Below are 27383 nucleotides of genomic sequence, written 5' to 3' on the forward strand. Positions count from 1 at the left end.
TTTTGTTTTTTTATGTTGTTTTTAATTTATTTTTATTTTTTGCCAACACTTCCAGTCTGTACATGTAATGTGTCATTCATTGTCAGGGCTATGACCCTTTACACAACTAATAAGGAATGGGTGGGTTAATTTATTGCCTCTGACCACCACACCAGCCTTGACTGCATAGTAAAGAGAGTATTATGTATATCAGAAAATTCATAGCTTGGGCTATGTACCTTTTGATAATTAGGCCCAACGACTATTCCAGTCTCAATAGCACTTGTTCACATATCCCTGTTGATACAACTGGTTTAAGTTATTCCCTTTTGACGCAGCAATGTCAGGAAACTGAGTAATCTTCTATACTTCTTGTGTTTGATATGTTAGTCAATTTTTTTAAAGTTACCCTTAATATGAATAATTATGACTAAATTATATCAAATAATGGAAAAGAAGAGGAGAGTAACATCAGCAAATGTTAGAATAGGAGATTCCTGGCTGCATATCCACACAGAAATGCCTGTTTTAACAACTACCTTGAATGACAATCTGGCTGAAAGTTTCTAGTCCCCAGGTAAAGCAAAAAATCTGAGAGTAGATTCATTGGAAGGTGGTAGGAACAGTTTCATTTTACCCACATTATCCATTCCTCAAGGTGGCACAGCTCAATGCCAAGAGATACTCTTGGCTTGTGATTTCTCTGACAGAGGAAAATAAAAGTGATGAGAAGCTCGTTTCCCCAGCCCTGCAAAACACTGTCCAAGAGACTTACTTTTGTCTCACCTGACTCAGACCACTTAGGGAATTGGCATACTTAAATAGTCTTGGGATACCAAGGAGTAGGGAAAAGAGATGGGGGTTCACATCAACTAGCACATAGATTACAACAACCAGCCACATATCTAATTAACTGTCTTACAGACTTCAGCAAGAACCTCACCCATGAGCCAACAGGATGCATTATCTGAGGACACCCACAACAAGCCAACTAACACCCCCAGTACTCCACACTCACAACCTGTCGCCAGAACGACAAACTCTCCAGCAGATGGCACACATGAGGCTCCAACAAGTGGGCACAATCCTGCAGACAACACATGGGTATCAGCACCTGGCTGGACTTTGCTGAATTGCACAACCTTGAACACTTCAAGGCACTGTTTTATGGAAATTTTCTGAGGGGCTCTCCATAGCCATACTGACTTTCTGGGATTGAGAGAAGGTGTACAACCCTAAACTTCGGCCCTCTGGAGGTGTGAAACAACCCGGGAAGAGGAGTGGAACAAGCACACCCATAAAAAAGGTCTGAGAGACCCCCAAAACTCTAGTTGGTCTGACTACTGACTGGTTTCTTTCTCTCTCGAAGCCAGCTAGTAAACACTAGAAGAGATGTGAAACACTTCAATTGTGAAGGCAGCAGTTCAAGACTTCAAGAAACATCAAGAATCAAGGAAACATGATGCCAACAACAGAGGTCTTGTGGAAGACAAATGAAAGAAATGGAAATGTACAAAGTGTCTGACAAAAAAATTAAAAATAATCATCATAAGCTCAGACAAGAGAGCACAGATAGACATAAACAAAATCAGGAAAACAATACATGAATGAAATGAGAAGTTTCACAAAGAAGAGAGAATTTTTTTTAAAAAGAACCAAACAGAAGAAATTCTAGATCTGAAGAATACAATGACTGAACTAAAAAATTCTATTAAAAAGCTTTAAAGGCACAGCTGATCAAGCAGAAGAAACAGTTAACTCAAGGGCAATCATTTAAAATTACCCCAATCAGAAGAACAAAAAAGAAAAAATATTAAAGAGAGCCTATGGCTTGGGGCAGTTAATATGGTGTAGTAAGGGGATCCTGGGTTTGTCTTATCCCTTGAACATAGCTAGATGGACATCAAGCCATTTTGAATACCTAGGGAATTGATCTGAGGACTAACAGAACAATCTGTATAATTTGAGGGAGAGAACACAACAGGTACATGGTGCAAAGAGGTGAACTGGGGGAGAGAATAGCCACAGTGCCGGTGCCACAGAGGGGAGACAGCCGTTTTCCCAGAGAGGAGAAAGATGGGAGGTAGGAGGAGAAGTGCATCAGATTTGCATAAGAAAGCACTCCCCCCTGAAAGCAGCAAGAGAGAAAGAGTGAAAACATCCATAGGGGACTGCATAAGAAAACTGTTCCCCAAAACCACTGACAGAGGAAAAAGGACAGTTTCAATACCACCAGTATTTTCTACGAACAGTGGAGCACAGAGTCTGAAGTTTCAGAGGTCAGCCCCTGGTGGTGTTCCCAGGAGGAAGCAGGGTGGAGCCCCTGGAGTGTGCAGAGCCATCTGAGGATAACCTGGGTTGCTCAAGGAGAAGCAGTTCCCCTGCTTGGAGTATGCTTGGTAGAGATGATACAGCCTCTCTGTGGGCAAAAGACAGGGCTGGCACCATCAAGCTGCCACCTTCACCCATTCACCCGTAAAGGAACACAGACACTGGCTGAAGGCAGCATACCCTGGTGCCAGTTGTGTGTTGTGACTTCCCATTAACTCTGAGCCCCTGCCACTGAGCAGTGGCATGACTATTTCCTGAGACATGCTGGCCACAGTGTGGTGACACCCTCCCCCAGAAGATCACTGCGTCCAAATCCCAAGGGTCTCTGAAGTATTTCGAAACACAACCATACCTGATATAAAATTCTGGAAAGAGATGCTGCCTGGTAGGCAGACACCTGGGACACAGGGGAAGGCAGGGTGCTGACAGAAGTGGGGGATATAAGAGCGGTGACTGATATGCAATCCTGTGTCTGTGAGGGCATGAATTTCCTACTCTGGAGACTAGAGAGTAGTGTGAAGCCATTTTCACCTTTAGTCCACCAATACTGTCGGACACCAGGAAGCTAAAAACCACGACCAAATGGAGAATGGTGCTGTTACACCAAGAGCCCACACACCCCCAGCCCTCGAGGCACATCTCCACTAGAGCAAGTAGGATTGAGAATCAGAACAGCAAGCTCCTCCCTCAGAAGACCAGCGTGAATCCCTTCCACGAACTTAATCTACTGCCCACAGACTGCTGCAAGGTTTTAGCTCTAGGGGAAACTGGATCTAGTTTCATTTGGGATTTTGTGTTTGTAATTTGTTTATTCATTTTTCATTGTTGTTGTTGGTTTTTGCTGTTGTTGTTGTTGTTATTTTTCTTTTGTGTCTTGGATGCAGAAAGAGCAAAATTTTTTATTTTATTTTTTATTTTTAAAATGTTTATTTTTTGCTCTTTTCTCTGTTTTCTATCAAGCTTGTGTTAACAGGAAGACCAAACACACCTAGGATCTAGCTTCCTTTATTTGATTTTTGCACAATTTTTGTTTTTATTTCATTCTGTTGTTGTTGTTGTTGTTGTTGTTGTTGTTGTTGTTGTTTCTTCCTCCAAAATGACAAGATGGAGGAATTCAACTCAAAAGAAAGAAAAGAAGAAATGATAGCCAGGGTCTTATTAAATGTAGTTATAAGTAAGATATCTGAACTAGACTTTAAAAGAACAATGATAAGGATACTAGGCAGCTTTGCAAAAGCATAGAATACATCAGACAATCCCTTTCTGCAGAGCTAAAAGAGCTAAAATCTAGTCAGGCTGAAATTAAAAATGCTATTACCAATATGCAAACCCAAATGGAGGCCATAAAAATGAGGATGGGTAAGGCAGAGGAGTGAATTAGTGATATAGAAGATAAAATTATGGAAAATAATGAAGCTGGAAAGAAGAGGGAAACAAAGGTCAGGGACACAAAAGCAGAATTAGGGAACTCAATTACTTATTAAAACATAATGACCTTTGTATAGTAGGAGTGCCAGAAGATAAAGAGAGAAAAAAGGGGCAGAAGGTTTATGTAAGCCATTTATCACAGAAAACTTCCCTAATCTGGGGAAGAACACAGACTTCAAATCTGTGTTCCAAGAAGCACCAAGAACTCCCATTAAATTCAACAAAGGCCAGACATCACCAAAACATATCATAGTCAAACTCACAAAATACAAAGACAAGAAAAGAATCCTGAAAAAACTTAAAAGTCCCTAAAGTATAAGGGATCAGGTTGGGATCAGGTTCACAGCAGATCTTTCCACAGAAACTCGGCAGCCAGAAAGTAAGATATATTCAATGTGCTGAATGTAAACAATATGCAGTCAAAAATACTCTATCCAGCAAGCTGCCATTCAATATAGAAGGTAGAAAAGAGTTTCCCAAACAAAAACTAAAGGACTTCATGACCACTAAACCAGCCCTGCAAAGAAATTTTAAGGGGGAACCTTTGAGTCAGAAAAAAAAAAAAAGACCAAAAGCAACAAAGGCTAGAAAGGACCAAAGGACATTACCAGAAATATCAATTCTACAGGTAACACATTTGCACCAAATTCATCTCTTTCAATAATTACTCAGAGTATAAATGGACTAAAGGCTCCAATCAAAAGATATAAGTTATCAGAATGGATTAAAAATAAAAACCCTCAGGAAAGTAGGGATAGAAGAATGGGGAAAAACTGAGAGCTTTCCACCCAAGGTCAGGAACAAGACAGGATGTCTACTCTCACCACTGTTATTCAACATAGTATTGGAAGTCTTAGCTTCAGCAATAAGACAACACAAAGAAATAAAAGGCATCCAAATCAGCCAGGAGGAGGTCAAACTTCCACTCTTTGCAGATGACATGATACTCTACATGGAAAACCCAAAATATTCCTCAAAAAAATGGCTAGAACTGATCCATGAATTCAGCAAAGTTGCAGCATATAAAGTCAATGCACAGAAATCGGTTGAAGTGACAGAAAGAGAAATCAAGGAATTAATCCCATTTACAGTAGCACCGAAAACCATAAAATACCTGGGAATAAATCTAACCAAAGAGGTGAAAAATCTATACACTGAAAACTATAGAAAGCTTATGAAAGAAATTGAGGAAGACACAAAAAAATGGAAAAAGATTCCATGCTCCTGGATAGGAAGAACAAATATTGTTAAAATGTCGATACTACCCAAAACAATCTACATATTGAATGCAATCCCTATCAAAGTAACACCAGCATTCTTCACAGCTAAAACAAATAATCCTAAAATTTGTATGGAACCCAAAAAGACCCCAAATAGCCACAGTGATTTTGAAAAAGAAAGCCAAAGCAGGAGGCATCACAATCCCAGACTCCAAGCTATACTACAAAGCTGTAATCATCAAGACAGTATGGTACTGACACAAAAACAGACACTCAGATCAATGAAACAGAATAGAGAACCCAGAAATGGACCCACAAACGTATGGCCAACTAATCTCTGACAAAGCAGGAAAGAATATCCAATGGAATAAAGACAGTCTCTTCAAGTGGTGCTGGGAAAACTGGACAGCGACATGCAGAAGAATGAACCTGGACCACTTTCTTACACCATACACAAAAATAAACTCAAAATGGATGAAAGACCTCAATGTAAGACAGGAAGCCATCAAAATCCTCGAGGAGAAAGCAGGCAAAAACCTCTTTGACCTCAGCCGCAGCAACTTCTTACTCAACACATCTCTGGAAGCAAGGGAAACAAAAACAAAAATGAACCATTGGGACCTCATCAAAATAAAAAGCTTCTGCACAGCGAAGGAAATAATCAGCAAAACTAAAAGGCAACCGACAGAATGGGAGAAGATATTTGCAAATGACATATCAGATACAGGGTTAGTATCCAAAATGTATAAAGAACTTATCCAACTCAACACCGAAAAAACAAATAATCCAGTGAAGAAATGGGCAAAAGACATGGGCATAAACACTTCTCAAAAAAAGACATCCATATGGCCAAACCAACACATGAAAAAAATGCTCAACATCACTCATCATCAGCGAAATACAGATCAAAACTACAATGAGATACCACCTCACACCTGTCAGAATGGCTAAAATGAACAACTCAGGAAACAACAGCTGTTGACAAGGATGTGGAGAAAGATCTTTTGCACTGATGCAAACTGGTGCAGCCACTCTGGAAAACAGTATGGAGGTTCCTCAAAAAATTAAAAATAAAAATACCCTACGAGCCAGCAATTGCACTACTAGGTATTTATCCAAGGGATACAGGTATGATGTTTCCAAAGGGCACATGCACTCCAATGTTTATAGCAGCACTACTGATAATAGCCAAAGTATGGAAAGAGCCCAAATGTCCATTGGTGGATGAATGGATAAAGAAGATGTGGTATATATATACAATGGAGTATTAGTAATCAAAAAGAATGAAATCTTGCCAGTTGCAACTATGTGGATGAAACTAGAGGGTATTAATCATATGACTTCACTCATATGAGGACTGTAACAGACAAAACAGATGAACATAAGGGAAGGGAAGCAAAAATAATATAAAAACAGGGAGGGGGACAAAACATAAGAGACTCTTAAAAATGGAGAACAAACAGAGGGTTACTCAAGGGGTTGTGGGGGGGGGGGATGGGTTAAATGGGTAAGGAGCATTAAGGAATTTACTCCTGAAATCATTGTTGCACTATATGCTAACTAACTTGGATGTAAATTTAAAAAATAAATAAAATGATTAAAAATAAAGAAAAAACAAACAAACAAACATCTATTGGACATTCACTATGTGTCATACTGGGCGTTATCACTCCCAGATAGATTCTCAATGCCCCAAAGACATCTTAAAACCCAAAGTAATAAATCCATTGTGAAATTTTAAGCACTCTAGTATCTGGTAGGGCATGTATTTGGGGGCAGGGAACCACACAAGTAGTCACAACAGTATTTTGAACTTTGAAAAATCCCACAAGCCTTATTAAATTTCAACTTCCTTCTACTTTCTTCCAGAACAAGTTTTCCGGATAAGGCAAAGTATCCCATTTACACTTATCCAAATCTGTATATGGAAGGAGGGGTTAAGGAAGTGGTGGGGAGTGGGGGCTTTCATTTAAAAGCTTACCATAGCCATTATATAAAACAATGGAATTTGTCACTTTCAGAAATAGAAACATAGCCTCAGTGAATCTCTGTGGTCTCATATTATTTTGTGTTTTATGACTGTCATTATTCTCTGTGTATAAGAAGAGTTATAGCAGTTATATTATATCCGTTTTGACTTCAACCTTCTTTGACTAAGATTAAAAACTTCTGAGATGCCTGAGTAGCTCAGTCACTTAAGTGACTGACTCTTGATTTCAGCTCAGGTCATGATCTCACAGTTCATGAGATCAAGTCCCGAGTTGGGCTCTGGGCTGACAATGTGAAGCCTGCTTGGGATTCTCACTCTCCCTTTATCTCTGCTCCTCCCCCACTTGCGTGCATGCATTCTCTCTCTCTCTCTCAAAATAAACATTTAATAAATAATAAATAAATTAAATAAATGTAAAAGCTTCATGATTATGTTAATAAACATGGTTTTCTAACAAAAAAATGTTTATGTCTCTAATTTGGAGCACCCAAATATAGAAAAAAATTAATAAAAAACACAAAGAAACTCATTGATAATAATACAATAATATTAAGGGATTTTCACACCCCACTTACAGCAATGGACAGATCACCTAAGCAGAAAATCAACAAGGAAACAATGGCTTTGAATAACACAGTGGACCAGATGAACTTAACAGATGCATTCAGAATATTTCATCCTAAAGCAGGAGAATACACATTATTTTCAAACGTACATGGGACATTCACCAGAAGGGATCACATACTGGATCACAAATCAGCTCTCAATAAGTACAAAAAGATCAAGATCATACCATGCATATTTTCAGATCATAAAGCTATGAAACTTGAAGTCAACCACAAGGAAAAAAAAAAGCCCTCAAACATGGAAGTTAAAAAACATCCTACTGAAGTGTGAATGGGTTAACCAGGAAATTAAAGAAGAAATTAAAAATACATGGAAGCAAATACAAATGAAAACACAACAGTTTGGGATGCAGCAAAAGCAGTCCTAATAGGAAAGTAAATTGCAATTCAAGCCTATCTCAAGAAGCAAGAAATATACAATCTAAATATACAATCTAAACTTACACCTAAAGGAGCTAGGAAAGGAACAGCAAATAAAGCCTAAAGCCAATAGAAGAGAAATAATAAAGATTACAGAAATAAATAATATAGAAACAAACATAAGAAACCAGTAGAACAGATCAACAAAACTAAAAGCTGGTTTTTTGCAAGAATTAACAAAATTGGTAAACCCCTAGCTAGACTTATCAAAAATAAAGGAGAAAGGGCCCAAATAGATAAAAATCACTAATGAAAGAAGGGACCAACACCACAGAAATAGAAGGGACCAACACCACAAGAGAATACTATGAAAAATTATATGCCAACAAACTGGGCAATCTGGAAGAAATGGATAAATTCCTGGAAACATACAAACTACCAAAACTGCAACAGAAAGAAATAGGAAACTTGAAAAGACCCATAATCAGCAAAGAAATTGAATCATCTATCAAAAATCTCCCAACAAACAAGAATCCTGGGCCTGATGACTTCACAAGCCATCTATTCTTCTCAAACTGTCAGCAAAGTCACAGGATATAAAATCAACTTGCAGAAATTTTTTGCATTCTATACACCAAAAATGAAGCAGCAGAAAAAAAAAACTGCTGGATAAGAAAACTATACAAGGCAAAAAATTTCCTTCAGAAATTAAGGAGGGTTAAAGACATTTCAGATAAACAAAAGCTAAGTGAGTGCATCACCTCTAGACCTGTCTTATAAGAAATCTTATAGGGAGTTCATCAAATTGAAATGAAAGGACAATAACTCATGAAAACATAAAAGTATAAAACGCACCGATAAGTGTAAATATATAATCAAATTCATAATTCCCTAATACTGTAATGGTGGCAAAATACTTTTATCGCCAGTAAAAAGTTAAAAGACAATAGTATTATAAAGTAAATATTATTACATAATTTGTTAAAGGATGCACAATATAAAAAGATGCAAATTGTAACATTAATAGCACAAAATGTGGGGGAATTAAATGAGAATTTAAAATGTAGAGCTTTAGTATATGATTGAAGGTAGGTTATTATCGGCTTAAAATAGATTATTACAGGTGATGAGTATTAATACCAGGTGTTGTATGGAAGTGTCGAATCACTGTATTCTACACCTGAAACTAACATTACACTGTATGTTAACTACTAGAAGTGTAAACAAAAAGTTAAAAAAATAAAAATAAAACTACCTTACAATCCAATAATCGCATGACTAGGTATTTACCCAAAGAATACAAAAACAGTAGTTTAAAGGGATACATGCACCCTGATGTTTATCGAAGCATTATTTACGATAGCCAAGATATGGAATCAGCCTAAGTGTCCATCAAGTGATGAATGAATAAAGAAGTGGTATATATACATATATACAACAGAATATTATTCAGCCATAAAAAAGAATGAAATCTTGCCATTTGCAACAACAAGCTCAGCAAAATAAGTTAGACAGAGAAAGACAAATACCATATGTTTTCATTCATATGTAGAATTTAAGAAACAAAACAAACAAGGAAAGGAGAAAAAATAACAGATAGTCAAAGCAAGAAACAGTCTCTTAATTATAGAAAACATACTGATGGTTATCAGAGAGGAGGTAGGTGGGGGTATGGGTTAAACATGTGATGAAAATTAAGAAGTGCCCTTTTTGTGATGAGCCCAGGGTGATGTATGGAACTGTTGAATTACTACATTGTATACCTAAAACTATTATCACACACTGTATGTTAACTAACTGGAATTAAAATAAAAACTTAAAAAATAGACTATTATATCTATTATATCTATAAAATTTTTTATGTAAGCCTTATAACAATCACAAAGAAGAAACCTACAGTGGATACACAAAATATAAAGAGAAACAAATTAAAGAATGGCACTACAAAAAATAAATCACAAAAGAAGAGAGTAAGAAAGGAATAAAGGAAAAAAAGAACTAAAACAAACAAACCAGAAAATGATTAACAAAATGGCAATAGAAAGTCCTTTTAACTATCAATAATTACTTTAAATGTAAACGGATTTTTTCCAATCAAATTTCTATTGTAGAACCCAACAATAAGCTGGCTATAGGAAACTCAAATTACCTTTATGGACATGCAAGGGCTGAAAGTATAGGGAAGAAAAAACCATTCTATGCAAATGGTAACCAAAAGAGAGCAGGGTTTGCTATACTTATGTAATATAAAACAGACTTTCAACTAAAACAATCACAAAAAAAAGGTCAAGAAAATATAACACTTGTAACTACACATGCACGAAATATTGGAATGCCTAAAAACTTAAGTAAATATTGACAGACCAAAGGGATAAACAGACAGCAATTCAATAATAGTAGAGGACTTCAATACCCTACTATTGACATTGGACAGAGCAATCAGAATGAAAATTAGTAAGAATATAGCAGGCCTGAATAAAACTATAAACCAAATGGACCTTAAGGACATATATAGAACATTATGTCCAATAAGAACAAAATATTCTCAAGCACATGTGGAACATTCTCCAGGACAAAACATATGTTGGTCCACAAAGCAAGTTTTATGAAATTTAAGGAAACTGAAATAATATCTAATATCTTTTCCAAGCACAATGTTATCAAACCTCAGAGAAAAAAACTGAAAAATCCACAAAATGTACAATTTAACATCATACCTGAACTAATGGACCACAGAAGTAGGAAAAAAGGAAATCATAAAAAGTGTCTTAAAATAAACAAAAACAAATACAAAAAACAACATACCAAAACATATGCGATATAGCAAAAGCAGTTCTAAGAGGTAAGTTTACAGCAATAAATGCCTATATTAAAAAAAACTCAAATAACCTAACTTTACCCCTAAAGGAATTAAAAAAGGAAAACAATCTAAGACCCAAGTTAGTAGAAGAAAGGAAATAAGAAAGATCAGAGCAGAAATAAATGAAATAGAGACCAGAGAGACAATTGGAAAATAATAAATTAAACCAAGAGATGGATTTTGAAAAGATAAACAAAATGGCAAAACTTTAGCTAGACTACTCAATAAAATAAAATTATGAAAGAAAAGAAGGGACACTGAAATTGATACCATAGAAATACAAAGTATCATTAGAGACTTCCATAACAATTATCCACCAACAAATTGCATAACACTACAAGAAATGGATAAATTCCTAGAAACAGGCAATCTATCAAAACTGAATCAAGAAGAAATGGAAAACTTGAACAAAGTAATCACAACTAAAGATATTCAATCTGTTATCAAACTTCCTAACAAATAAAAGAACAGGACTAGATGGTTTCACAGGTGAATTCTATGAAATATTTAAAGAATTAATGGTAATTTCTCTCAACTCCCCCAAAAATTAAAAAGGAAAGAACTCTCCCAAACTCATTTTACAAGGCCAGCTTTACCCTGATACAAAGACAGACAAAGACACTAAAAGAAGAAGAAGAAGAAGAAGAAGAAGAAGAAGAAGGAGGAGGAGGAGGAGGAGGAGGAGGAGGAGGAGGAGGAGGAGGAGGAGGAAAGAAAATTACAGGCTGATATCCCTAATGAACATAGATGCGAACATTCTCAACAAAATATCAGCACACCAAATTCAACAGCATGTTAAAAGGTTCATATATCATGATCAAGTGAGGTTTATCCCTGGGATGTAAGGATGACACAGAAAGCAATAAACATAATACACCCCAATTAATATAAATAAGGGTAAAATTCATGTAATCCTCCAAAGAAATAAGAAAAAAATCTGACAAAATCAACACACTTTCATGACCAAAGTTCTCAACGGTTTGGTATAGAGCAAATGTATCAATATAATAAAGGCCATATATGACAAGCCGTAGCTAACATAATTTTCAATTGTGAAAAGTTGAAATCTTTTACTGTAAGATCAGGAACAAGACAAAGTTTTTCATTCTTACTACTCCTTTTTAACATAGTACTAGAAGTCCTAGCCAGAGGAATTAGGCAAGAAAAAAGAAATAAAAGATATCCAAGTCAGAAAGGAAGAAATAGGGGCACCTGGGTGGCTCAGTCGGTTAAGCATCCGACTTCGGTTCAGGTCATGATCTCACGGTCTGTGAGTTCGAGCCCCACATCAGGCTCTGTGCTGACAGCTCAGAGCCTGGAGCCTGCTTCAGACTCTTTGTCTCCCTCACTCTCTGCCCCTCCATGCCCCCCCTCTCAAAAATAAACAAACATTAAAAAAATTGTTTTTAAAGAAAGGAAGAAGTAAAACTGTGGGGAAAAAATGGAAAGATATTGGTCAAGGGTACACATTTTCAGCCATAAAATGAATCATTATGGGGATCTAATGTACAGCATGGTAACTATAGTTAATAATGTATTGTATATTTGAAATTTTCTTTGTAAATGTTAAATATTTTTGCTATGTAAAGTTGTAGATGTGTTAACCTTATTGTAATCATTTCACAATATATACTCGTATGAAGTCATTACATTGTGCATCTTAAACTTACACAATGTTATATGCCAGTTATATCCCAATAAAGTTTGGGAACAAAATTTAAAAAAAAATTTTTTTAATGTTTATTTTTAAGAGAGAGAGACAGAGACAGAGCATGAGTGGGCGAGGGGCAGAGAAAGAGGAAGACACAGAATCTGAAGCAGGCTCCAGGCTCCAAACTGTCAGCACAGAGCCCGATGTGGGGCTTAAACTTAGGAACCGTGCGATCATGACCTGAGCTAAAGTCAGACATTTAACCAACGGAGCCACCCAGGCACCCCAGGAACAAAATTTTAAAGATAAAAGCATATTCTTACTCCAGTCCTATCTGAACATCTGCCATTTACTTTTTTCATAGTTTGCTTCTTTTTTCTTTAGATTTCCAGTTAATTTTTCTGGGTGTGGGGCAATTATTCAGGAATTCTTTAAATGCTTTAAATAAAGAGCACTTAATTGATTGTAACAATAACTGAACTGCAAAGGAACAGAAGACTTTACCAGAAGATGGTAAAGAGAATTTACCTAACAACAATAACAAAAAAAATCTAATCTAACTTCTTGACCCCATGTAAGGTAGCGTGTTAAAAAATAAGACCTTACTAAAGAGGGTTGCTTCAGATGCATGTTGATCATAGGAATGTCTCAACAGGTACAAGATTTGTAACAGTTGGGAAAGAAGAATCATCAGGCATATGTACATGAGACTTCTGGAAATGACAGATTACCAAATGGACTGAAGTGTAAGAAGGGTCCAGTGTACTTGGATATAATACAATGGGAAAGGCAGATAGGATATTGACATACTTCCCAGCTCTTTGAAACAGTATTTCAAGAAATTTAATGCTGAGCTACTCTAAAATAGATTGCCTCTTACCTTGCAATCTTGTGTGCAACATTCCCCGGAGCCACACTGTTTATTTGCTTTCATTGAACATGTTTTAGGATCACAGCAGTCTTTATGTGTACAATTCTGTAAACAAATAAATTCAAACTGTCTCTTCTGACATCAGTTATGATAATTTGTCTTTTAAATCATACAGAGAAAGACAGATACCATATGTTTTTACTCTTATGTGGATCCTGAGAAACTTAACAGAAGACCATGGGAGAGGGGAAGGAAAAATAAAGGTTAGAGAGGGAGGGAGCCAAACCATAAGAGACTCTTAAAAACTGAGAATAAACTGAGGGTTGATGGAGGGAGGGGAAAGTGGGTGATGGGCATTGAGGAGGGCACCTGTTGGGATGAGCACTGGGTGTTGTATGGAAACCAATTTGACAATAAATTTCATATTACAAATAAATAAATAAATAAATAAATAAATAAATTTTAAAAAGCAAAAAAAAAAAAAAACTTGCCAATTTCACCTAAATTGTCAAATTTATTTACATAAAGTAGTTTTTAATATTCCTTATGTACCCTCTTTCATTACTGATACTGGGAATTTCTTTCTTTTCTTCATTTCTCTTTCATCAGAACAGCAGGAGATTTATCAAATATATTGATTATTTTCAAAGCACTGGCTTTTATTTTCATTGATACTCATTTTCTGATTTCTATCTCATTGATTTCTACTTTTATCTTTATCATTATTTCCTTCTACTTACCATGGATTTAATTGGACTAATATTTTAGTTACCCGAAGTAGCATTCTTAATCATTGATTTTAGACCTTTCTTCTCTCCATTATAAGCATTTGTAGCTATAGATTTTCCTCATAACACTATAATTCAGTTTTAACTGAATCTCATAGATTTTGATGTTATGTTTAAATTTTCATAACTGTTAAAAATATATCCTAATTGCTTTTGTAATTTCTTCTTTGAGCCAAGGGCCATTTAGAAGTGGTAGCTTAATTTCTAAATATTTGGGAACTTTTCAAGATATCTTATTATTCTTGATTTCTAATTTAATTCTCAACAAAAAATAAATATTTTGAGATTTATTTCATGTCACAAAATGTAGTACATCCTGATGAATATTCCAAGTTCCCTTGAAAGTAATTTTTAATTTAAGTTATTAAATATAGTGGCCTATAAATATCATTATAATAAGGTGGTTGGTAGTAGTATTATTCAGGTCTTCTACATCCCTACTGATATTTTTGTCTAGTTGTTCTATCACTTACTAAGAGATGTGAAATAAACCTCCAAATAAGATAGTGCTCCATGAAATTTAAAGATCTATTGTGTGTGTGTACATGTAGATATATTTTTATAAGTGTATACATATTTATTATTGTTATAACTTCCTTATGTATTTATCCTTTTATAATTTTGAAGCATTAGTATATCTCTATTTTATATATTAATATAGTCCCCTTAGCTCTCTTATATTTACGGTTTACTTGTTATATCCTTTTCCATTCTATTATTTTCTGCCAAACAGAGCATTTGGGCTTAAAATATATCTCTTGTCTCTTGATTTTTATGTAGTCTGATAATCTCTGGCTTCTGATCAGAGTGCTTGGCCTATTTACATTTAATGTAACTATTAATATTTATGTATTTCAATTTGTTATTTTACCATTTGTTTCCATTTATTTCATCTTGGTTTTGTTCCTCAATTCTTCTCTTCTTGTCTTATTTTGTGCTGATGAAATATGTTTAGCATGTCATTAAAACTCCTCTATTGGCTTTTTAGCTGTATCTCTGCATAATTTTTCAATATTTGCTCTGGGATTTATACTATGTATCTTTCAAATACTCTAATCTACTTAGAGTTAATACTGATTTTCTTCAGATAAATTATAGAAATCTTGCAACAGCTCATTTCACCTTCCACATTTAGTGCTGCTGCTGTTACTATATAGATGTAGATATGTATACACACACACATATACACATAATGTGTATATGTACATATATATTTTTGTGTGTTTATATGCATATAAACATATATGCATCCATATCCACAAACATACCCATACATATTTGTATATTTAGTATATATACATACAAATACATATTTATAGGCACATATATGTATTGTATCACTTATGCAGTGAATAAGTGTGTATATATTTACATATCTGTGCATGTATATAATGTAGTCAGTAAAATTAAGAGCAGAAAAGAAAGCATACATATAACTATTTATTTTTACCCACATATTTACCAATTCCTGTGTTCAGGAATTTTTAATTCTTCAAACATTTTAAATTCTTAGGATATTCTGTAGTACAAGTTTACTGTGACATATTGTCTCAGCTTTTGCTTAACTGAGAATAACTTTATTTGCTTCCATTTTAAAGGATAATTACTTTGAATCTAGAAATCTTGATTGTTGACCTTTTTTTTTCTTTCATCACTTTTTGTCATTTCAAAGTCTACTGACCTCCATTATTTGTTATAAGAAGTCAGCTATATTTTGTATCACTGTATTGTGTATCTAACCTGGTTTTTTTTTTTAGGCTGAAATTAAGTTTTTCTTTTTATCTTGGGGCTTTGGGAGGTTTTACTACTCTAAGTATAGAGGTGGGTTTTTTTGTGTCTATGTGCTTGTAGTTTGCTGAGCATCTTGGATCTGTAAGCAAACGTTTTCCTTCAAATTTGAAAAATAATCAGCATTATTCCTGCATATTTTTTTCTGCCACCTACTTTCTCTTTTCTTTATCTTGAAATCCAATTACACCTACATTGGACCACTCAATATTTCCTTTCAGGTGGACTCAGTTGGTTAAGCGTCCAACTCTTGGTTTTGGCTCAGGTCATGATCTCACGATTCATGGGTTCAAGTCCTGTATTGGGCTCTGCACTAACAGTGTGAAACCTGTTTGGGATTCTCTCTCTCTCCTTCGCTCCCTGCCCTTCCCCAGCTCGAACTTTCTCTCTCTCTCTCTCTCTCTCTCTCTCTTTCTCAAAATAAATAAATAATTTTTAAGAAAAATGTTTCTGGGGTGCCTGGGTGGTTCAGTTGGTTAAGTATCTGACTTTGGCTCTTGGAGCCTGGAGCCTGCTTCGGATTCTGTGTCATTCTCACTGCCCCTCCCCTGTTTACAGTCTGTCTGTCTCTCTCTCCCCCTCAAAATTAAATGAATAAACATTAAAAAAAAATTTAAGAAAAAATAAGAAATATCTACTCTCAGGTTGTCTGAGGTTTTTTGCTATTTTTCTTCAACTTTTTTTCTCTCTATTCTATAGATCATATTTTCTTAATGTTCTATTGGTCAAGTTCATTGATTACTCTGCTTTTGGTCAAGTTCACTGATTCTGCTTTTGTTGTACTTTTCACTTCTAGACTTTAAATTTATATGGTTTTTTTAGTTAACTTATATCTGTTGAGATTCTCTAGCTGCTCACTTACTATGATAATTTTTCCTCAAATGGTTTGAGCATAATATCCTTTCATGCTCCTAATATTCAAAATCACTACTGTGAAGTCTTTATCTGCAAAATACAATATATTTGGACTTCTCAGAGTCAGTTTCCCTTAACTGCATATTTTCCTAAATATGGTTCACATTTTCCTAATTTTCTGAATGTCTATTAATTTTTTATTAATAAGTTAGAAAATATAGATACAATGATATAATGCCCGTATTCAGCTGTGACCTTCTAGAGGCTTTTTTTTAACAGGAAATTAAGTAACCTGGAAACAAACTGTAAGCTTTGTTTCCCCTACAATGGTCAGCAGCTATCTCTGCTCAATTCATACGGCTTCCAACTGCTGAATTTTTAGCCAGATTCCCTGATGTAATGTAGCATTCATTCAAGGATTTAGGCAGAGACAGTAGTTAGATTTCAGGGTATAATCTACCTGTAATTGCCTTGTTTCTGAAGATTCCTCTTTAATTTCCAGTTGTAGCCAGTCTCAGGCTCTACATTCTGATAAATGAAACCGGTATAGCTTTGGATTTCTGCTGCCTGAATTGCACATGGTTAGAAAATATTCTCTTAAAAAAAATCGAACGCACAGGGTTCACCTGGTGCACCGGTGTCTTTCAATGGTCTCACCCTACTTTTTTCCTCCGTGGGGTATTTCTGGACTATGCATATTTTAGCAGTCAGCCAAATATGTGTAAAATTAGTCATCAGATTTTAGGTTTTAGCACTTTCACAGTTGTCTTACTTTCAGGGTTTTCCCCTTAAATTTCCAGTGATTCTCATCCCTGAAATCTGTTCTCTATCACACCGAGTCAGTAAAGCTGCAATTTTTCACAGCTATTTCATTCTGCCACAACTGTGGAAGTAGAGGAGCACCCAAGACTAGGAAAACATAAACTTACAATTCTTATCTGCTCCAGCTGCAATTTTTCAAGAGTAAACTCTCCTCTGGCTTCTTTCTTTTAAATGTGTTCCAGTGCCATTAAATACACACACACACACACACACACACACACACACACACACATATATAGTAAATATAAATATGTCTATATATAATGTATTACATATTTTTACATATTGTATATTTAATAACATATTAATATATAGTTAATAATATGTTCCATATTTTACAATTGCTGTTTCATTTTATTATCCTATGACTACTTCACTTTATTGTCAATGCTTCCTCTATCATCTTTCATCTTTCTTTGGGTTTGGTTCTATATTTATATATTTTCTACAGGTGATAGATTTTTTAAAAAATACTTTTAATTGACATCACCTGCACACTTTTCACTCTATATTAGCAAACAATGCATTTTGCTATTCCATTGGTAATAGTCTATGGTCTTTAGATATTCCTGTTTTTGTTACTGCTTGATGTTAAAAGTATATTTCTTCAACTCTTTAGACACTCTTCGTGGTAACTAATTATTTTGTTTGGAGTTGATGCATACACTAAAGAATGTCAGAAGGTAAATATTATCTAAAAGGCTTTTGCTGTCCACTTCAAAAAATAGCAAAATTAGGAAACTTAAAAGCTTCCATCTTCCCCAAAGAAGGTCTTTTGAAATTTATTTTTCTAAAAGACAAGATCTTCATCTTCTTCTTTTCTATTACACACATATACAGGAAATTTTAAAAATTGAAAAAATTTCTACTAACCTTTACAGTGCCACAATCACACTGTTCACCCTGTTCCAATTGTCCATTGCCACATGTCCTTTTCTTTTGTTGTTTATAAACTGGCATTTCAGGAAGGATTCTCTGAAGACATCCAAAGCCGGAATGTGAGGCCAAGTATTTAAAGTCGTCCAACGTACAGGTGCTAAAATCCTTTACACCCCGAGACTGCCTAAAATATTTTTAAAATGTGTATGACAAAAATTATTGCTGTATATCTCTGCATTTCCACTAATGTATGATGTTTTAGAAAGATATTTAACAAGCATTATGGGAAAAAAAGCACATTTTGAAAACTATTCATTGCATTGATAATATGTTTTACCATATTTTTAAAATTTCACCATGAAAATTCTTCGAATGAAAAAAAAATCCAAAATCTTTTCATTGCCATTCATCCTGTTTTAAACAAGATGTATTATTTACCTGTCTTATGACATTTATTAAACCTTTAAACATAAGAACTGTGTTCACTTTATTTTCTTTGCCAATGCCAAACAACTGAATTTTAAATGTTTAGCCTCAGTATTTAGCACATTTTTTATTTTTTTAAATATGTCTTGCATTTTTCTTGTAATGCCAATATAAACATGTTTGCATTAACTTAAGTACATATTAGGGCTTTTGTTCAACATAATTAAACATTTTTCAAATAAAAACCTGTGGTTTGAGCTACACAATGGGAAGGGCACCATAAGTACCTGTCTTGACAGTGAGAGAGCTGTTAGCACTCTAGTAATAGCTCAGCATCCAACTAAAACACTATAAAGAATCTGACTTAAGAGTAAAGATTATGTCCTAGACCAGGGGGTGACAAGCTTTTTCTGTAAAGGGCCAGGCAATAAATATGATAGACTAATATGCCATAGACTGTGGTACAACTACTCAACTCTGCCACTGTAGTACAAGAGCAACCATAAACAATAGATAAAACAATAAGCCTAGCTGTATTTCAATAGAATTTTATTTACAAAACAGGCTACCACTGAAATTAGCTTGGGGATTGTTGTTTGCTGACCTCTGCCCTAACTAGAATCTACTCTATCTCAATTCCAATAGAGCCTAAATTCAAGCCCTGACAAGATCCCCAGAAGAGAGTGAATTTGGAAGTTCAATCCGGCCAAGTTATAGGGTTTCAAAATACCCTGAGCTTTCTATAGATCCATATTAACAAAATGTAAAATCAAGCATATAAAATTCAATATAATTAGCCAATAATTGAATTTCCAAGAATCAATGCTTTTCAGAGGAAGGTAGGAGCATCCAAGCTTTCTATTGTATTATCAAAAGTATCTAATATGCTAATAATAATAACAACAACAACAGAAACACAAAGAAATAAAAAATGTGATCCATAGTCAATGTAAAAAAAAAAAAAAAGCAGTCAAAAGAAATAAAAACTGAGATGGTCCAGATGTTACGATTTGGCATACAAATACCTAACTTAAAGCACTATAAATATTCAAATAATTAAAGAAAAATGTTTACATAATTCAGAGTCATAGATTCAATACTCAAAATAGAGCACAAATAATTCAATTTACATAAAGTTCTGAAGCAAGGAAAACTAATTGTAGTAATAAATCAGATCAGTTGTTGCCTGGGGCAAGGATAAAAGGTAGAAGGACAATAAGGGTCACAAAGGAAATTTTGGGGAAATGAAACTGTTGCATAATCTCACTGATACTGTGGTTCAAAGATATTTATGTATTTGTCAAAAGTCATAGGGGCGCCTGGGTGGCGCAGTCGGTTAAGCGTCCGACTTCAGCCAGGTCACGATCTCGCGGTCCGGGAGTTTGAGCCCCGCGTCGGGCTCTGGGCTGATGGCTCAGAGCCTGGAGCCTGTTTCTGATTCTGTGTCTCCCTCTCTCTCTGCCCCTCCCCCGTTCATGCTCTGTCTCTCTCTGTCCCAAAAATAAATAAACGTTGAAAAAAAAAAGTCGTAAACTTGTACACTTACAGTGCACAAATTTTATTGCAGCAAAAATCATACCTTGACAAAGTTGAATTTTTATAAAGTTTATAAATAAAATGCTCAAGAAGATGGTGAAAGAATGAATATTCTTCTGAGTAACCACTTATCCAAGGAAGAAGAAATAAATTTAGTTATTATCTACTTTGTGCCTTTACAAAACTTCGGGGTATCATGGATTCAGTAATCAAAGGATAAAATGAAATAATGAGAAAATATACTGAGCTGATTTAGTCACTGTTTGCAACATATTTACTGAGCACTCTCCTGGGCAATAGGTGTGTAGTAAAAAGTAGACCAAGTACTTCTTAGGGACAAAAAGCATGAACATCAGGAGAAAAATATATGAAACAAATAGAATGTTGAAATGATGAAAAAACCAACAGAAGGGGTGCCTGGGTGGCTCAGTCAGTGGAGCATCTGATTCTTGATTTGGGCTCAGGTCATGATTTCATGGTTCATGGGATTGAGTTCCACGCTGGATTCTGCACTGGCAGCACAGAGCCTGCTTGGGATTCTCTCTCTCCCTCTCTGTCTGTCCCTCCCCCACTTGTGCATTCTCTCTCTCTCTCTCTCTCTCTCTCTTTCTCTCAAAATAAATAAACTTTAAAAATATATTTAAGAAATAGAGCAGGGAATATGTATTATTAATGGTTCTAAAATAAAGGCTTTTTTCCTTTCTTCAGCAGTCTTTCAATGGGTCATGGTGTTATTATTTATTTACAATTTAATGTCTTTCTAAATAAAAAAAATTCTTAATTGAAACTACTAACATGAATTGTACACTCATCCCTATACCGTACAATGCCAGTTTTAAATGCAAATATCAAAGCATTTAATTTAGCTTTATGCACAATCACTGAAATTACACAATTCATATGGCTTTTCCTTAGAGAGTGCTTTCAATCTGGCCAGGGGAGAAAAATACAAGTCAGACTCCAGAATGCAGGAAGGAGGAAGAGAGTTTCTCCAGGCATGGAGATGCATGGGGGAGGTGGTGGGCCTATTTTGGTTTGTGTTCTGTTGTACTTGAAAAATATGTATTCTGTGGTTGTTAGGTATAGTGTTCTATAATTGTCAATTACTTCAGTTTGGTTAATAGAAGTGTAAAAGGTCCTAACCAAACAAAAATAAATAAATAAAGGAATATGTGTAATAAAGAAAATTATCTTACACTGCTTTAGGTGACATTGTGCAAACATCTTCTGAACAATAACAAGTGTCAGGATTGTCATAACTCAATCCCAGATTAAAGCCAAGCAACTGCACAATACTGAGAGTATATGACTCCAGGGATAAATCCTCTGGATACTAAAGACAAGGAAAAAGAAAAGAGTTAGATAAGAATACTATAGTATATTATACTATAACAAAATTAAAATTACTATACTATAAAAAATTAGTGTATATTATATATATACTATTTAAATACAATTATAGTAAAAAAATTAGTACATAAAACTCATTTTTTAAATCAATGCATCCAAGATGCCTATGTAAATGCAATTGTAGTAGAGTTATATAAGCATTTGGATAATAGATTTATTAAACATAGATAAGTAAACACAGTAGTTTAATTTCAAAATACTATTCATGACAATATCAGCTATCTTAGCTAATCCAACTGAGTCTCAAACACCATATTATGTTGCCTCTTTGAGTTATTTTAAAGAAAATGACTTTAATCTTTTATTTTAATAATCAATTTTACATTCTCTCTGCAGTAGGCAGACTCTAAAATGAGTCCCAAAGATATCTACCTCCTGGTATTCATGTCTTTGAGTATTTCCATTCCATTGTGTGTAAACTGGACTTTTTGACTTGCCTCTAATTAACTAAATGTAGAGGAACAGATGGTTCACCATTTCCAAGACAGATTATAAAAAGACTGACTTTTTGGATTCTAGGTCTCAGTCTCTCTGTGGGAAGCCAGCTACTATGTCATGAAGTAGACCTGTAGAGAGGCCCACAGGAATGAGCTTGGAAACAGATTTTCTGAGGTCTACCACAGCCAAATGACCAAGTTTGGAAGAAAATCCTGCCCATGCTGAACTGTGAGATAACCCTTTCAGCTGCTCCTTGATTGTTGACCCACAGAACTCTCTTGTTTTTATCTCTTTAAGTTTTGGCATAATTGGTTACATAGCAATAGGTAACACCCTCAATAGGTATATTGTTCATCTTTGGATAGTTTCCAATTTCTACACAAAGATGTTTCCAGAAGCTTCATTCATAATTCCCAAAACTTGCAAACAACCACAATGTCCTTCAGTAGGTGAACAGATAAACTGTGGCACATTTTAGACAACAGAATGTTATTAAGCACTAAAAACAAATGAGCTATCAAGTCATGAAAAGAAATGGAGGAAGCTTGAGTGCATATTATTAAGTGAAAAAAGGCCAATCTGAAAAGGCTACATATTGTAGAATCCAACTGTATGACTTCCAGAAAAAAACAAAATTGTGGAGACAATAAAAAGCTCTGTGGTTGCAGACAGGGAGGGGAGAAATTAATAGGCAGAACACAGAGGATTTTTAGGGGAGTGAAAACACTTGTTATAATACCATAAATGATAGATATCTATCATCTTTTGCCCTAACTTATGTACAACACCAAGACTGAACCCTAAGGTAAACTATGGACTTTGGGTGATTTTGATGGGTCAATGTAGGTTCATCCTTAGTACAAAAATATCCCATTCTGGTGAGGGATGTGGATAATACAGAAGGCTGTGCATGTTAGGGACAGGAGATATATGGGTAATCTGTGTACCTTTACAGTTTTGTGGTAAATCTAAAACTGTTCTAAAAAAAAAAAATAGTCTTAAAAAAAAGTGATGGGTTCCTGATGACCCAGGCTAAAGCACTATGAACAGAAGGCAAATAAAGAAGAGTTCAGAGAAGGCATCCATGATCCATGAAGACGTTTCTAAATTTTCCATCCCACAATATTGTGCTGGCTGCTTAATAGTTCAACTACAGACACTAAAGCAATCAACTGGTGCATCAGACATTTCAGTCCACCTTCAGAGAAAAGCAATTTCATTTAGTTGAAAACTGCTTGAACTCAAGCACGACCTTCTTCCTCCATCCAAGCTTTTCATCAGGAGCAGCTCTTAGGACAATATACAATGACTTGCCAGGACATTCCTCATCCCCTCCAGAGTTATAGAGATCATTAATATTAACTAAGAAACACATTTCACTTCTTAGAAGACAAAATGCTCGTCTCTTTAAAGAAGCATTCAGTATCACTTTCAATGTTCCTGATAGGTCCCAGATAGCAGGTTCAACTAAGAGGTATAATGGTCTCAAACAATTCCTTTTCAAATTGTAGTCCAGCAAATGGATCCCTAAATGAGTTTCTCTACTGCCCAAGACTTTAATCTCTCTTAATTCAAGGATGCTTAGTTAACTTACACCTCACATCAACATTAAAAACTTTCCCATTACCCTTTCCTACATTTGAAGGGGATATGTCTTGCCTTCATATACAGAAAGACTCATTATATATGAGGTGTTTTAATTTAGTTATGGGGAAAAACTTCTTATACTTCTACCTGTGTTTCTCCCTTTTACTCATAATAAAATGTTTTCTGTGCTGTTTCACACAACTTATGCCCTACTATATAAAAGTCTTCTCTTTTATTACCCCTTAAATTTGGTAATGTATCAAACTGTATTAATGGGCTAATTGTATTAATGATGTATTTTATTTTATGTATTGTGAGGCTTTAATATCTGGGGCTTTGCCAATGCTAGACTTCCCATTCCAGGGTTACCCAATTTCTTAAAATAGTAAACAACTTACCTGCAAGTGTATCTTTCATATGCAAATCAATGAACCTAGAGCCCATATGCCCTATCCCTTCTTTTATTAGGCTGACATACCCTAGGCCACTCTTCATCTGCCCAAACCACACCAGAGTTAAGTACCAGACAACTAGGTACAGCCTCCATGCGAGAAAGACTGCTGAAATTATTTAAATGAGCCAATCCAAGACCTGCTTACCTTGCCTTACCCATTCCTCCCCAAAGAAACAACAACGGAAGTTTTTGTCCATGTTACTTCTTTCTCACTACACTGCCTGAACAATCTTGGTGCTTCCTTGTATGGTCCCTGCATGGTGTGCCTTCTGTTTCTAGGGAACTGTATGATAAACTTCTTCCTGCATGACAGTCATTTTTTTTCAATATATGAAATTTATTGTCAAATTGGTTTCCATACAACACCCAGTGCTCATCCCAAAAGGTACCCTCCTCAATACCCATCACCCACCCACCCCTCCCTCCCACCCCCCATCAACCCTCAGTTTGTTCTCGATTTTTAAGAGTCTCTTATGCTTTGGCTCTCTCCCACTCTAATCTCTTTCTTTTCCCCTTCCCCTCCCCCATGGGTTTCTGTTAAGTTTCTCAGGATCCACATAAGAGTGAAAACATATGGTATCTGTCTTTCTCTGTATGGCTTATTTCACTTAGCATCACACTCTCCAGTTCAATCCACTTTGCTACAAAGGGCCATTTTCATTCTTCCTCATTGTCACGTAGTACTCCATTGTGTATATAAACCACAATTTCTTTATCCATTCATCAGTTGATGGACATTTTGGCTCTTTCCATAATTTGGCTATTGTTGAGAGTGCTGCTATAAACATTGGGGTACAAGTGCCCCTATGCATCCGTACTCCTGTATCCCTTGGGTAAATTCCTAGCAGTGCTATTGCTGGGTCATAGGGTAGGTCTATTTTTAGTTTTTTGAGGAACCTCCACACTGTTTTCCAGAGTGGCTGCACCAATTTGCATTCCCACCAACAGTGCAAGAGGGTTCCCGTTTCTCCACATCCTCTCCAGCATCTATAGTCTCCTGATTTGTTCATTTTGGCCACTCTGACTGGCATGAGGTGATACCTGAGTGTGGTTTTGATTTGTATTTCCCTGATGAGGAGCGACATTGAGCATCTTTTCACGTGCCTGTTGGCCATCCGGATGTCTTCTTTAGAGAAGTGTCTATTCATGTTTTCTGCCCATTTCTTCACTGGGTTATTTGTTTTTCGGGTGTGGAGTTTGGTGAGCTCTTTATAGGTTTTGGATACTAGCCCTTTGTTCGATATGTCATTTGCAAATATCTTTTCCCATTCCGTTGGTTGCCTTTTAGTTTTGTTGATTGTTTCCTTTGCTGTGCAGAAGCTTTTTATCTTCATGAGGTCCCAGTATTCATTTTTGCTTTTAATTCCCTTGCCTTTGGGGATGTGCCGAGTAAGAAATTGCTACGGCTGAGGTCAGAGAGGTCTTTTCCTGCTTTCTCCTCTAGGGTTTTGATGGTTTCCTGTCTCACATTCAGGTCCTTTATCCATTTTGAGTTTATTTTTGTAAATGGTGTGAGAAAGTGGTCTAGTTTCAACCTTCTGCATGTTGCTGTCCGGTTCTCCCAGCACCATTTGTTAAAGAGACTGCCTTTTTTCCATTGGATGTTCTTTCCTGCTTTGTCAAAGATTAGTTGGCCATACATTCGTGGGTCCATTTCTGGGTTCTCTATTCTATTCCATTGGTCTATGTGTCTGTTTTTGTGCCAATACCATGCTGTCTTGATGATTACAGCTTTGTAGTAGAGGCTAAAGTCTGGGTTGTGATGCCTCCTGCTTTGGTCTTCTTCTTCAAAATTACTTTGGCTATTCGGGGTCTTTTGTGGTTCCATATGAATTTTAGGATTGCTTGCTCTAGTTTTGAGAAGAATGCTGGTGCAATTTTGATTGGGATTGCATTGAATGTGTAGATAGCTTTGGGTAGTATTGACATTTTGACAATATTTATTCTTCCAATCCATGAGCACAGAATGTTTTTCCGTTTCTTTATATCTTCTTCAATTTCCTTCATAAGCTTTCTATAGTTTTCAGCATACAGATCTTGTACATCTTTGGTTAGATTTATTCCTAGGCATTTTATGCATCTTGCGCAATTGTAAATGGGATCAGTTTCTTTATTTGTCTTTCTGTTGCTTCATTATTGGTGTATAAGAATGCAACTGATTTCTGTACATTGATTTTGTATCCTGCAACTTTGCTAAATTCATGTATCAGTTCTAGCAGACTTTTGGTGGATTCTATCGGGTTTTCCATGTATACTATCATGTCATCTGCAAAAAGTGAAAACTTAACTTCATCTTTGCCAATTTTGATGCCTTTGATTTCCTTTTGTTGTCTGATTGCTTATGCTAGAACTTCCAGCACTATGTTAAACAACAGCAGTGAGAGTGGGCATCCCTGTCGTGTTTCTGATCTCAGGAAAAAGTTCTCAGTTTTTCCCCGTTGAGGATGATGTTAGCTGTGGGCTTTTCATAAATGGCTTTTATGATCTTTAAGTATGTTCCTTCTATCCCGACTTTCTCAAGGGTTTTTATTAAGAAACGTTGCTGAATTTTGTCAAATGCCTTTTCTGCATCAATTGACAGGATCATATGGTTCTTATCTTTTCTTTTATTAATGTGATGTATCGCGTTGATTGATTTGCGAATGTTGAACCAGCCCTGCATACCAGGAATGAATCCCACTTGATCATGGTGAATAATTCTTTTTATATGCTGTTGAATTCGATTTGTTAGTATCTTATTGAGAATTTTTGCATCCATATTCATCAGGGATATTGGCCTGTAGTTCTCTTTTTTTACTGGGTCTCTGTCTGGTTTAGGAATCAAAGTAATACTGGCTTCATAGAAGGAGTCTGGAAGTTTTCCTTCCCTTTCTATTTTTTGGAATAGTTGAGAAGGATAAGTATTATCTCTGCTTTAAACGTCTGGTAGAACTCCCCTGGGAAGCCATCTGGTCCTGGACTCTTATTTGTTGGGAGATTTTTGATGACTGATTCAATTTCTTCGCTGGTTATGGGTCTGTTCAAGCTTTCTCTTTCCTCCTGATTGACTTTTGGAAGTGTGTGGGTGTTTAGGAATTTGTCCAT

At 35.6% G+C, this 27383-nt stretch overlaps 1 protein-coding gene across 3 annotated transcripts in view; it reads right to left on the bottom strand.

Moving 5' to 3' along the window:
• The window catches only part of LOC123588687 (disintegrin and metalloproteinase domain-containing protein 5-like), a 122886-nt gene that overhangs the window by 45133 nt on the left and 50370 nt on the right, over window positions 1-27383 (bottom strand). For all 3 annotated transcript variants that reach the window (XM_045459810.1, XM_045459807.1, XM_045459820.1), the window contains 3 exons: window positions 21607-21743; window positions 18443-18632; window positions 13326-13421 (listed from right to left, as the gene is read on the bottom strand). In XM_045459810.1, the coding sequence (XP_045315766.1) occupies window positions 13326-13421; window positions 18443-18632; window positions 21607-21743 (423 nt within the window). The remainder of the gene's footprint in view (window positions 1-13325; window positions 13422-18442; window positions 18633-21606; window positions 21744-27383) is intronic.

This window comes from Leopardus geoffroyi, chromosome B1 (assembly GCF_018350155.1).
Source record: "Leopardus geoffroyi isolate Oge1 chromosome B1, O.geoffroyi_Oge1_pat1.0, whole genome shotgun sequence".
NCBI classification, from domain to species: Eukaryota; Metazoa; Chordata; class Mammalia; order Carnivora; family Felidae; genus Leopardus; species Leopardus geoffroyi.